Source organism: Octodon degus, unplaced genomic scaffold, assembly GCF_000260255.1.
Source record: "Octodon degus isolate 3935 unplaced genomic scaffold, OctDeg1.0 scaffold00060, whole genome shotgun sequence".
In the NCBI taxonomy this organism is placed as follows: Eukaryota; Metazoa; Chordata; class Mammalia; order Rodentia; family Octodontidae; genus Octodon; species Octodon degus.
Window position 1 is genome coordinate 3,999,141 of NW_004524636.1, and position 11,899 is coordinate 4,011,039.

General features: G+C 38.4%; 1 protein-coding gene and 1 non-coding gene across 9 annotated transcripts in view; one reads left to right on the forward strand and one right to left on the reverse strand.

The window, feature by feature from the left end:
• The window catches only part of Gpcpd1 (glycerophosphocholine phosphodiesterase 1), a 73,911-nt gene that overhangs the window by 51,584 nt on the left and 10,428 nt on the right, over positions 1 to 11,899 (reverse strand). For 7 of the 8 annotated variants that reach the window (XR_002821686.1, XM_023718551.1, XM_023718549.1 and 4 more), the window contains exons 3-4: positions 9,601 to 9,694; positions 5,275 to 5,359 (exon numbers count right to left, since the gene is read on the reverse strand). Coding sequence is in view for 6 of the 8 variants with exons in the window: in XM_023718551.1 (XP_023574319.1) it covers positions 5,275 to 5,359; positions 9,601 to 9,694 (179 nt within the window). In the remaining 2 variants the exon portion in view is untranslated. Of the gene's footprint in view, positions 1 to 5,274; positions 5,360 to 9,600; positions 9,695 to 11,899 lie in introns of those variants that run through there. The other variant, XM_023718553.1, reaches the window with a different exon arrangement.
• On the forward strand, positions 2,737 to 2,843 carry LOC111817523. Its single transcript, XR_002821698.1, has one exon. It is a non-coding gene; the product is annotated as a U6 spliceosomal RNA (small nuclear RNA).

Sequence of the window (11,899 nt, forward strand, 5' to 3'; positions counted from 1 at the left end):
AGAGACAGAGAAACAGATAGAGAGAGATGGCGAGAGAGAGACAGAGACAGAGACAGAGACAGAGACAGAGACAGAGACAGATGCAAACAAACTATCAGGAAAAATTCCTTTTCAAAATCTGCAAACTTTTAAAGCTTAAAAACCAAAATAAAATAGCATGAGATATTTATTCCTATTACTAATCCTACCATACTAAATGAAAGTATGTTTCTCTAGTTGAATACCTTCTAAATACTTCCTTATATAAAGGTATACTTACTGACATACTAGGTAGATTTATTTTAAATGACAAACTGCTCATCTTAAAATACAAATATATTTCCATTACATATTTCATAATGGCTAGATTTTTTTTCCACAATTTATTTCCAGACTTTATTCAAAATGTTTTTTAAACATCTTTCTAACCTCCAAAAAGGTAAACATGTACAATAAAAATAAAAGCAATGAGGCCTGCCGAACAGCTCAGTGGATTAAAGTGCCTTGGCTGTATCAAGCCCCAGAGTGGGATAATATCGGTGAGGGGTCCCATCCCCAGGCATGCCTGTGCTGGCCCCACCCCCACCCCCGCCCCCAGGGCACACTGAGACCCCAAGTGAGACTAGAGGTGGTGGCATGTGCCTGTAATCCCAGCTCTTGGGAGGCTGTAAACAGAAGCATCGCTATGAGTCGGATCTAGTAGTGAGACCCTGAATATCCTGTAGACCCTTCCCTAGAATACATATATACATACATACATACATACATACATACATACATACATAAATAAATAAATGCTTCTTAGCAATAGTAAAAAGCCACAGGGGCTGAGGAGATAGCTCAGCAGTCTAAGTGCCTGCCTGGCAAGCACAAGGATCCAGGTTTGATCCTGGTACCACATGCTGTGCTGGCCACCAAAACTGGGAATGGTGGTACATGCCTGTAATCAGCCCTGGGGAGGCTGAGACAGGAGGATCACTAGGAGTTTAAACTGTGGCGAGACCTTGTACCAAACAAACAAGCAAGCAAGCAAATGAAAAAAGAGCCACATTGAACTATTCTGCTGGGTGCAGTAGCACAAGCCTGTAATCCCAGCACTCTGAGAGGCTGAGGCAGGTGGATGGTTGTGAGTTTCAGACCAGCCTAGGCTACAGAGTGCGGCCAGTCTAAACTGCATAGTAAGACCTTGTCTCATAAAGAATAGAAAAAAAGAACCTACCTTCAAAATACACCAAACTTCCAACATTATCATGATTATTGTAATAAACTTTAGAAGGCAATCTTAAATTTTAGCCTTACTAAAAGTTCCTTTACAACAACAAAAAAGCCTAAATATTGAAAAATTCAAATTCAAAATCTCTTTTGACTATAAGACATGCCACTTTTTTCTAACATGTTGGCTGTAATAACTGAATCACATCTGTTAATTCTATTCTACAAAAGCTGCAACAATGTTATTAAACTTTTAAAATGTGGAAGCTGGGGAGATGGCTCAGTAGAATAAGCACATCCTTGGCAAACTCAAGGGCCTGAGTTCAATCCCCAGCTCTGAAAAACAAAAAACAAAAAAACAAATTAAAATAAATAAATAAATAAATAAAATAAAATAAAATGTGCAAGCTGTAGATTCTAAGGAAAAAAAAAGATCACTCCAAGACAATGTTCACCAACATTACTATTAGGGTTCTTTCACAATTTGATATACTTAAATCAGATGACTGCAGAAATGTTTAGCAAAAACATAAAAAGATGAATTTGTTTCTGCCAAAAAGGTTTTAATTATATTGCTTTCTTTTTTTTTTTTTTCCGGAAACGGGGATTGAACTCAGATCCTTGTGCTTGCCAGGGAAGCGCTTATCCTATTGAACTATCTTCCCCAGCCCCTATATTGTGTTTTTGTTTTTTTTTTTTCAATTTTATTTATTTAGTTATGTGTGTGTGTGGCCAGCTCAGCCCACCAGGGGGCGGGGCTGGCTGGCATGTGGTGCTGGGGGATTGAACCGTGGTCCCTGTGTTTTGCTAAGCTTGTTCTAAGTAGGTGCTTTAGACCACTGAGCCATCTCACCAGCCCTATATTGTGTTCTTGAACAGTGATATAAATTGGCTGTATCAAGCCCCAGAGTGGGATAAAATTATTCAATCTGTACAGTGGGATTTTGTGTTTGTTTCTTTTTAACAAACCAGCATGCAAAAATTTAGGCAGTTATACAATAGTACTGCTTTCAGAGATAAGCTTTAGTAATTCTTTACTGATTTTTTTCTCATAGGTAGATTTTTTTTCCCATAGGTAGATTTTTCAACCAATCTACCTATGAAAAGGGGGCTGAACTATTTTATCTACAATGTCATATAGAATCCAACCCCACTACTATTTTAAAAAATCAGTTTTTAATAAAGCCAAGTAGAAAAATGGTCATCTAAGCATGAGTTCAACAAAGGAAGCTAAGTCAACTGACATCTCTGAGAAGGTTCAACTCAAGTTAATAACTGAGAGCACTTCGTATCCACAAGAATTTTACTAAGAAATTACTCAAAATGCCAACCTTGGATATTCTGAAAATAAACATTTATCTTGACATAACTGATTCTTTATTACTAAACAGTTAAAAGAGTAAGTGAAATTAAAGCAAGAATTTGCAATGACTCTGATGAGTAAAGGTTAGCACCTATAAACATTAGAAACATACTACTGAAATACAGACCTAGTTTCACTAAAAAGATGTATTTGAAAGGATACAATTAAAAATTGGCTAACCTGTGCTCGCTTCGGCAGCACATATACTAAAATTGGAACGATACAGAGAAGATTAGCATGGCCCCTGCGCAAGGATGACACGCAAATTCATGAAGAAAAATTGGCTAACCTTTCACTAAACATTCCTGAATCCAGCCATAAGAAAAGAGTAGACATGGACTTTAATAAGAAGTTTAAATTATATTGCATGTTAATTTAAAAAATGATGAAGACATGAAATCAATGGAACAAATGTGGACTCATACTAATGTTCTCATTCCAGGAATACTGTTTTCTGTGTTTAATTAAAATAAAAGAGTTTGCCTTAACACCAATATTATCTTAAAATTCAAATTAACATCTGTGCTTGCTTCAGCAGCACATATATAAAATTTTAACACCTTATTCTAGTTTCGCAAAGTGTAGAAGTACACATCTGTGGGAAAAACTGAGAGAATGGATTTCACTACTCAACTTTTAAACTGAAAAGAATACCCCAGAAAAAATAAAGCATGGAAGAGAAAATGAATGGTAAAATTTTATGTATAGTCCAAACCCTTCATTTTATAGAGGAGAAGCTACAGTCAAAAAGTCAGGTGATTTGTCCAACCTTAAGATTTTTAGTTTGGGTACTTCAACTGCCTGGCTAGACAACCTTCTAAAAGTTTTCCGACCCCGTAAAGTTAATTTTTTCCAGTTACAGATTTTTAATGCTTCCATTAAAGCATTGCTTTATCTTCCTATCATCTTTACAAAATATTTAAAGCATTAATTTACATCATTTCATGTGTCTTTACACATTACTTTTGTCATTTGACAATGCATAATTGAGACAAAGTTCTGTGATATTTCTAATTAAAAAGTTTGATTTAAAAGTGCCACCAACTTTTTAAAGTGTCACATTAAGCTGGTGTGGGGGAAAATAGCCATATACATGGGATTTTTATGTAGCTATTTACTCTATTCCATGAAAAACATACTCACCATAGCAGCCCCTGCATCACACGGTACATGTGTACACGATACAGAGCAAGCACCTACTTAAAGAAACACACTCACCAACATATACTGTAAACTTTTGCAAGTATTACAAGGGGAAAACTTGTTTTACTGTTAAGCAGACTTCTTGCCAATTTTTTCCAAAAAACATTTTTTGGACTGACAATGTGCTTTTGTTACATTTTCAATGAAGAGGAAATACAACAGGTTGGCTGAATTTGACCTGTATTGACAATAGTCTTACTTTAGAAAACTATGCCCAAGAGCTCATGATTTCTCCTGTCCAAATTCTCTTTTCCAAGTAAACTTTAGTTGATTGTGCATTACAAAGCTAAATTTCCTATTATCAGAATTCTCCAACTATGTTCTCTCTCGACATAGCTGTGCAATTTATCCTGAAGAATTTTGCCATGATGCATACCACCTATGCCAAATAAACAGATGCTTAAGTTATTAAAGTGAGACTACTGTCAAAATAAGCCAACACAGTGATCAACCATAATATAATTTATGTACTGAATATTAACAATTTTTTTTTTTTTGGTCAGCTCAGCCCACCTAGAGGGCAGGGCAGGCACACACATGGTGCCAGGGATTGAACCTCGGTCCCCTGCACCTGCCTAAGCTTGCTTAAACAGGCGCTTTAGACCTCTGAGCTATATTGCCGACCCCTTTACAAATTCTTGAATAAAAAAAAGGTAATAGGTGCAAAAGACAGCTGAAGTAGGCTTGTCAGTTTTCTTTCTTCTTGATAACGGTGGCTAAGAGAATGAAGCCATAGTGATTGCTTATATTTTTCATATGCAGCAATAGTATTCAAGGACCCCCAGAGGAAATACCTAGTTTTAAAAGGTCCAATTCATACTTTTATTTCCTACACCTCTGTCCTAAATTCTTTTTCACATGCAGCTCAAGTGTACCAAAGGTAAAAATCTGAAGGAAAAGAATCCTTTCAGTAAGTATTTGTAGACTACATAAAAACAACCAATCTCATTTTCTAGATATGAAAACAATCCCAAAATAATAAATCATTGTGAAAAGATAGATTAAGAATTAACAGCTATTCCAAAGGCCTTCAGAAAAGATCCTGGCTAATTAATACCAGCTTGTGGAAAAGACTAAGAGGAATCACTTCAATTCTGCTAGGTGTTAAAACTATGCAGCAACTAAAAGATGGCTACCGCAAACTTTTTAAAACCACCACCTAAAGCTGCCTGTGTACTTTTCTAAATGTATTTATATGTAGGATTAAACATAAAAAGAAAAACATTTGCAACTGGTTACTAACCAGTTTACAAAGGTCACAGAAAATGCACACCTATAGAGAACATTTGTCATCAAAACCAATTCCTGCTGCCAAGCATACTTACTATTAGTATTTTATGTTTAAATACCCCACGCCGACTGGCTACTTACTTGCTTTTTGGTTCTAAAATGTAATTCAGAGTTCTATTCCTTATTTGACCAAAGCAAGCTCTTTTTACTTTAATGTTTTCAAACTTGTATTCTTTGCTTTTGAAAGAAGTGGTAAGGAAATTGTAAACTAGATAAAGGAAACGTACCTTTGGTTCTAAGAAGTACCCTTTGAAGTAGCGATACTGAATGGATACTCCTCTAGTAAGTACAATGGTTGCTTTCCATAATGTGCTGCAAAAGATTAAAAAGAGCATCAATGTTGAACTGAAATGTATAAAGACCCCATAACTCACAAAACCACTCACATAAGGTATACGGCCAACTCCATTCATTTCTTCCTGCACGGAACTGCATTTGAGGCCTACTCTGTGCAGGCCATGAGAACAAAGCAGTAAATACTGAAGGAAGTGGCCCACTTCCAAACTGCTTGCTTCCTTTGGACAGACATCAGAACTCTGGGGATGGAGGCCCAGGAGTCTGTATGTGACTGAACAACATTCTTTAAGTTTGAGAGTCACTCTCCTAACCACTGTCCAATCCCTAATTTAGTACACATAGTCCACTGACTACCTAGGAGTGCCAAACGTTTTTGTGGAATACCAGGTTGCCAACAGTGCTCCCTGCCTCTCACAACTGGACAAATTTTAGAGCACATCTTCACTCTGCTTCAATCCAGCTGTCACCTGGATGACTCTAACAACACACGTGCCCAGTGGTGATCTGGGAGATTCTGACCCCATGATCTGAGATGGTACCTATCATACAGGTCTGATACAACTTCACAGCCACAGGGCTGTATGGGATTGGCTGGGGAAATCAAGGAAACTTACATCTTTGAAATATATGTAAAGATGGGACTTCTGAATGCATATCTCCAACAAGTTCCTGCTGTTCTACTTTTCCCTGACTGACCTCAAAAATCGTTTAGCACAGGACTGTGGGCAAACACATCTCATCTGTTACCAAAAAGCAGAAAAGGCACTATCACATCCACAAAGAGTTGGAGAGAGTAGGTTAAAGTAGTCCCAGATGTGCAAGAAAAGTTAGTGGTAAATTCTGAGAACTTCCAAGGCGCCTCTCTCATCTACTATTTCTCAATCTCCAGGAGCAGAATCTGGGCACATGTGTTTTTGAAATGTTTTTAATGGGCTCCCCTTGTTAAGAAACACTAAGTAAAGAGATGAACAAAGCAATGAGTCTTTTTTAAACTTCACCTCTCTAAGAAAGACACACACTGTTAATTCTAGCATTTGGGAAGCCGAGGAAATAGGATTGTCACAGGAGTTTAAGACCAGCCAGAACTAGTGAGATCCTACCTTGAAAAACTGAAAAACAGGGCTGGGGAGATGGCTCAGTGGAATAAGTGCTTCCCTGGCAAGTGCAAGGGCCTGAGTTCAATCCCCAGTTCCGTCAAAAAAAACCCAAAAACTGAAAAACAAGAAAGAAAAGTGCACCAGATCAGAATTTAAGATTGATCATAATCTGATGAAATTCAAGAAAAAAAAAAAAAAAAACAGGAGAAAAGAGCCATGAGTACAGCTGCCTGATTCTGAATTGGCCTTCTATCCTCCAAAATGTCATAATATACAAAAACAAATAAAACCACAAGTGACCCACATCTTCAGCCTTGTTGCCTCATTAGGAAAAAAGTACAACCTTCTAATTATCTGTAAATAGAAGAAAATTCCAGCAGAGCTCTAGCTGCCACATGGTGCAGAGAGGTGGGAAGAAAAAAGATTAGAGAGGTTCTTTGAACAAAAGCAGTTAAAAAAACTTCAGAGGTACAGTGCACTAAAATCCCAAAGAAACACAAGAATGCAACCTAAAAAAGCAAGCACATATTCATATTCTCTCTCATTCTCTCACCCACCCCCCCGTGTGTGTGTGTGTGTGTGTGTGTGTATTAAGTACAGGGTTTTCAGCCTTCCAAGCACTAGGACCATGCCCAGTCTCAGTCCCTGTCTCAGTGTGTCCCAGGGCAGGGCCGGAATGGCACACCAGGGATCGAACCCTGGTCCCTGCACCTGCCTAGACAGGTGTTTTAGTCTACTGAGCTACCTGGCCAGTCCTTGTCTTTCCTTAAAACAAGGTCTTGCTATGCAGTTCAGATTGCCCTTGAGCTCACTTTGTAGCCCAGGTTGGTCTCAAACTCCTAACAATCCTCCTGCCTCAGCCTCATGAGTGTTGGGATTACAAGCATGAGCCACCACACCCAGCCAAACATATTCTCTTGTACTCATTTTATTGTTTTGTTTTTATACGGTTCTTGCTATGTAGTTCACAATGGCTCTGAACTCACTATTTAGCCTAGGCATCACCTCAAATTTACAGTAATGCTCCTGCCTCAGGCCCCCATTCCCCCACCAAGGGCTGGGACTGCCAGTGTATACCACCACACCCAGCCTTCTCTTGTACTCTTGAGCTGAACTTCTTTTCTCATGTGAAGCCTTATTTATCTGCCACTGAATCAACCCTATTTCAGAGCACATCAGCAATGTAGTCTTGGGTAGCACTAGCTTATAATGCCAGCTCCTCTGGAGGCTGAGACAGTAGGATCAAAAATGCAAAGCCAGCCAGGCAATGTAGTAAGACCCTCTCTCAACATAAAGAGAGCTCGGAGTATAGTTCTTATGGTAGAAACCCCAAGTTCTAGCCCCAGTACTATTTAAAAAGAGAGAGAGATGCAGCAGTAACAGGCACACACCTATAATCTGAACATTCTGGAAGGCTCAGATAAGAGGATCATGAATTTGGGCCCACTAGGCAACTTAAGAGACCCTTATTTCACATATAAAACAAAAGGGCCTGGGAGATAGCTCAGTGGAATAAGTATTTGCCTGGCAAGCTCATGATCCTCCTGTTGATCCCTGGTATAAAAAAAAAAAAAAAAAAAAAAACAGGTGAGGGGTGCTAAGAAATGCAAAGGTACTGGGTTCAACCCCTGGTACCATAAAAAAATAAGTGTAAGTGGCTGGTCCCCTAACACTTTAGCGATGTCCTATTCTTTCCACACCACTTTGACCAGGGAGGCTAAAAAGCTCAAATCAACTTAAGCAGAGGGACAAGTTCAGAAAGATATGAGGTTTCACTTCACAAAAGTCATGGCTATTCTAAAATTCAAGGAAAAAGTAATCCCTTGAATGGGATAAACACCTTACCCCTCTGTGAACCTAGTAAAAGCCTAGTGAAAAGTAGTACCATCACAAGTAGATCTCGGATAAACACGGCTACAGATACATGTCACACTGACGATGGCTGTCAAGTGGCTGCTCTGTGCCACTCCGTTTTCCTTTCCTTGCTCACTTGAGGCTGTGCCTCGCTATTCTTTGTTACCCTCCTCAGCATTGCCCCCAGTACTCCTCAACCCACATATGTGGCTGGCCAGTTTCTTCATTTATTTGACCCAACATGTCCAGCAACTAATTCTCATCTGCATACCTCAGAAATACACTGAGTCCACAACGACATGTACAGCTGTCACAGCAAAGCCGAACTGCTACAATCATCACTGTCTGCTGTTCTGTTTCTGTGTTTGCTATGTCAAGGACTGATAAAAAGTCTTTCATAAAAAAAAAGTCTTTCAGACTAGCATTAGTTCATATTTTTTAATATCCCTGCACTACAGGAAAATTAAATTTAAGCCTCCAGAATCTTAGCACCCATCTAAGACAGTGCACACTGTACATAACACTTGCAAATATCCACAGGTGGGCTAAGTACCAACTCTGCTGACATCGACAGATCCCATCCTAGCTGGTATGGTACATGATTAGTATGGGTGAAGTCCTGAGTCTGATCCCCAGAACCATTACCATATAAAAATTAAAAAACCAAGGGTGGGTACTAAGAAGTCAAAAGATGATGCTTTAGGAGAAAAACTTTACTAAAAAAAAAAAAAAATTAAATATTTTCCTAAGAATTTTAGTTGTAGTTGTATGAAACTATAAAAAGCAGCTGTGTTGGGGCCAGGGAGATGGCTCAGTGGAATAAGCACTTCCCTGGCAAGTGCAAGGGCCTGAGTTCGATCCCTGGTTCCGCCAAAAAAAAAAAAAAAAAAAAAAAAAGCAGCTGTGTTAGCTCAACACACCACAGACTGTTCCTTCAGTGAGATGCATGAGCCTCAATGGAGACAGTGTGGCTTAATCTTCCTTAATTATTTTAAAGATAATGCTTTAAATATGTAGGCAACATGAGCTTACTATTTAAAATACGATGGTAAGTACCAAAGGAACTAGCCAATCATTTTGTTTTAACTGTTTGGAAGGTGAAGACTAAGTAACAAAGGAACCTATTTCAACACTCAGTAACTTTTGTAAAAAATAAGAAGGTATAATGGCTGGGATGTGGCTGAGTGGCAGGGTGCACAGCTCACTCCCTGATACTCCCAGTTACACACACTAATGTACTTTACAGTTCCTAAGTTTCTAACATGACTGTCAGAATTACTCTGTCCCTGACACTCCCTTGCTTACCTGTCACCTGTCTCACTGTCCAGAAGAGCCACAGCATTTTGAGGATTCCAGTTTCCCAATGCATTACAGCTTCCACATATTGCAAAAACTTCTCCTAAAGAAACAGAAAAGCATATATAATTCTTTATGCCTATTTTCAAAATTTTAATTTTTTAATGTTTTTTCATCATATTCTGTAGGGACTTAAAGTTCAACATATCAATACTTGATGAAAAATATCTGTTCCATGTTATGCCTAAGATGTTTGATATTCAGACAGATAGTGAGGTTAAGCTTAACAGCCTAGGTTGTATGGTAATAACAATAAGCTTCTCTTCTGGATGGTTAACAACCTAAGTTTGCAGACCAAAATTAGAGAAAAAGGAGGGCCACAAGGAAAGCCAACATTTTGGCCCTAGCCTTCCAAGGTCAATTAAGACTCAGGACATATGAGAACTTGTACTGTAATGTCATGTAACTCAGTAGTGTCCCAAATTTTCTGATCAAGGAGATTATGGGGCCAAAGAGGAAAGTGATTGATGATGTAGAGTGTGCCTGAGGAGAGTCACATGGAGAGAAAACATTCTCTCAGGCTTTCACAGAGAGCACACTGGCAAAGCAATGGCCATGACTTATCCACAGGGTGACACTGACAAAGGATCTACAATCTGAGGTATAGGATCTCAGGATAAATCCTGAGGGGATTTCACTGACCTTATCAGATCCAAAAGCTACAACTCTTGTTGCATAGGTCTTGCTTTATCTTGGTCTTAACCATCCAGCAGAAAAGTATAAAAATGAAGTATAAGAAGTAAAGCCATGCTGTTATGTTGAGCTGTATGGGACTCTTGTCAACAATTTTTGACACTGCCAGTCAAGTGGAAGACCTAATACTATTATGGGCTACTGGACTCTTAGAATATTTTGCTGAGTTAACACACCTATAATATTCAAATGACAGAACTAAACAAAAAAGGGGATACAGATGAATGTCCATTTTGTATCTGTGTATTCAAAACAATTAGGATAGATACATAGTTACATTCTCTTAATGAATAGAGGGATTTGTTCTAATAGAGTTTGTAAATAGGATATCATGTCCGCATCTTGTACAGCAAATAACCACTAGGAAGAGAGTATGCAATGTGTTAATTATTGAAACTGTCATACCAATTTGATTTGAAACTGTCTCGTTGCTATTTGTTTCTCAATAAAATTATGGAAAAAAAACAGTTAAGTATTTTCCTAAGTAGGAGTTTTAGTTTTAGTTTTAGTTTTAGTTTTAGTTTTAGTTTTATAAAACAATAAAAAGCAGCTGTGCTGGCTCAATGCAACACAGAATGTTCCTTTGATGAGATGCACAAGCCTCAATGGAGACAGTGTGGAACACAGGGACCGCACTAGCACCTCCATTAAGCCCCAGGTTCTACCACCAAGAGAGCTCCAATTTAGGCAAAAGCTAAATTCTGAGTGGTAGTCTAGAAAAATATTAACCAGTATTTTCCAACAATTCAAACAATGGCTATTAAAAAGCTAAAGATCAAAAAATATGATCAAACCTGGGCATGGTGGTAAACTCTGCAATCCCATGATTCTGGGAGGCTGAAGCAGGAGTGAACGTTTGAGTCCACCCAACCCAACTTAGTAGACACTCTCTCAAAATAAAAATAAAATACAGTCTGAGTATGGCTCAGTGAGAAGAACCTGGATTGAATCCCTCGTACTGCAATAAATAAAACAGCAGCAATATAATTAAAAACTCCTCAAGACAGACTGATGTAGTTAAAAATCCAGTACTCCTTACTAAAATAATGAGTATAGTTTCATCTGAACTTTTTTTTTTTTTTTTTTGTAGTACTGGGGATTGAACTCAAGACCTTATGCTTGCTAGGCAAGCGCTTATTCTACTGAGCTATCTTCCCGGCCCTAAATGGTTTTTTGTTGTTGTTGTTTGGTTTTTTTGTTTTGTTTTGCAGTACCAGGGACTGAACTCAGGACCCTGCACTTGCCAGGCAGGCACTTATTCTACTGAGCTATCTCCCTGGCCCTGTGTCTTACCAATAGACTTTAAAAGCCAACATATAGCTACTACCTATAATTACCAAATTTTGTATAGCAAAAGCCCACAACTTTTTGGATATAAGTACGAAGAAGTTTTTGCTATGTATCAACACATTCTGAATATAACTAAAATTCATTAAAAAAAAAAAAAAAAACTGACACATGCCTGTAATCCCAGCACTCAGGAGGCTGAGGCAGAAGATCATTTCAAGTTCAAGACCAGTCTGGGGGTGCTGGCCCTAGCTCAGTTCTTTAAGTG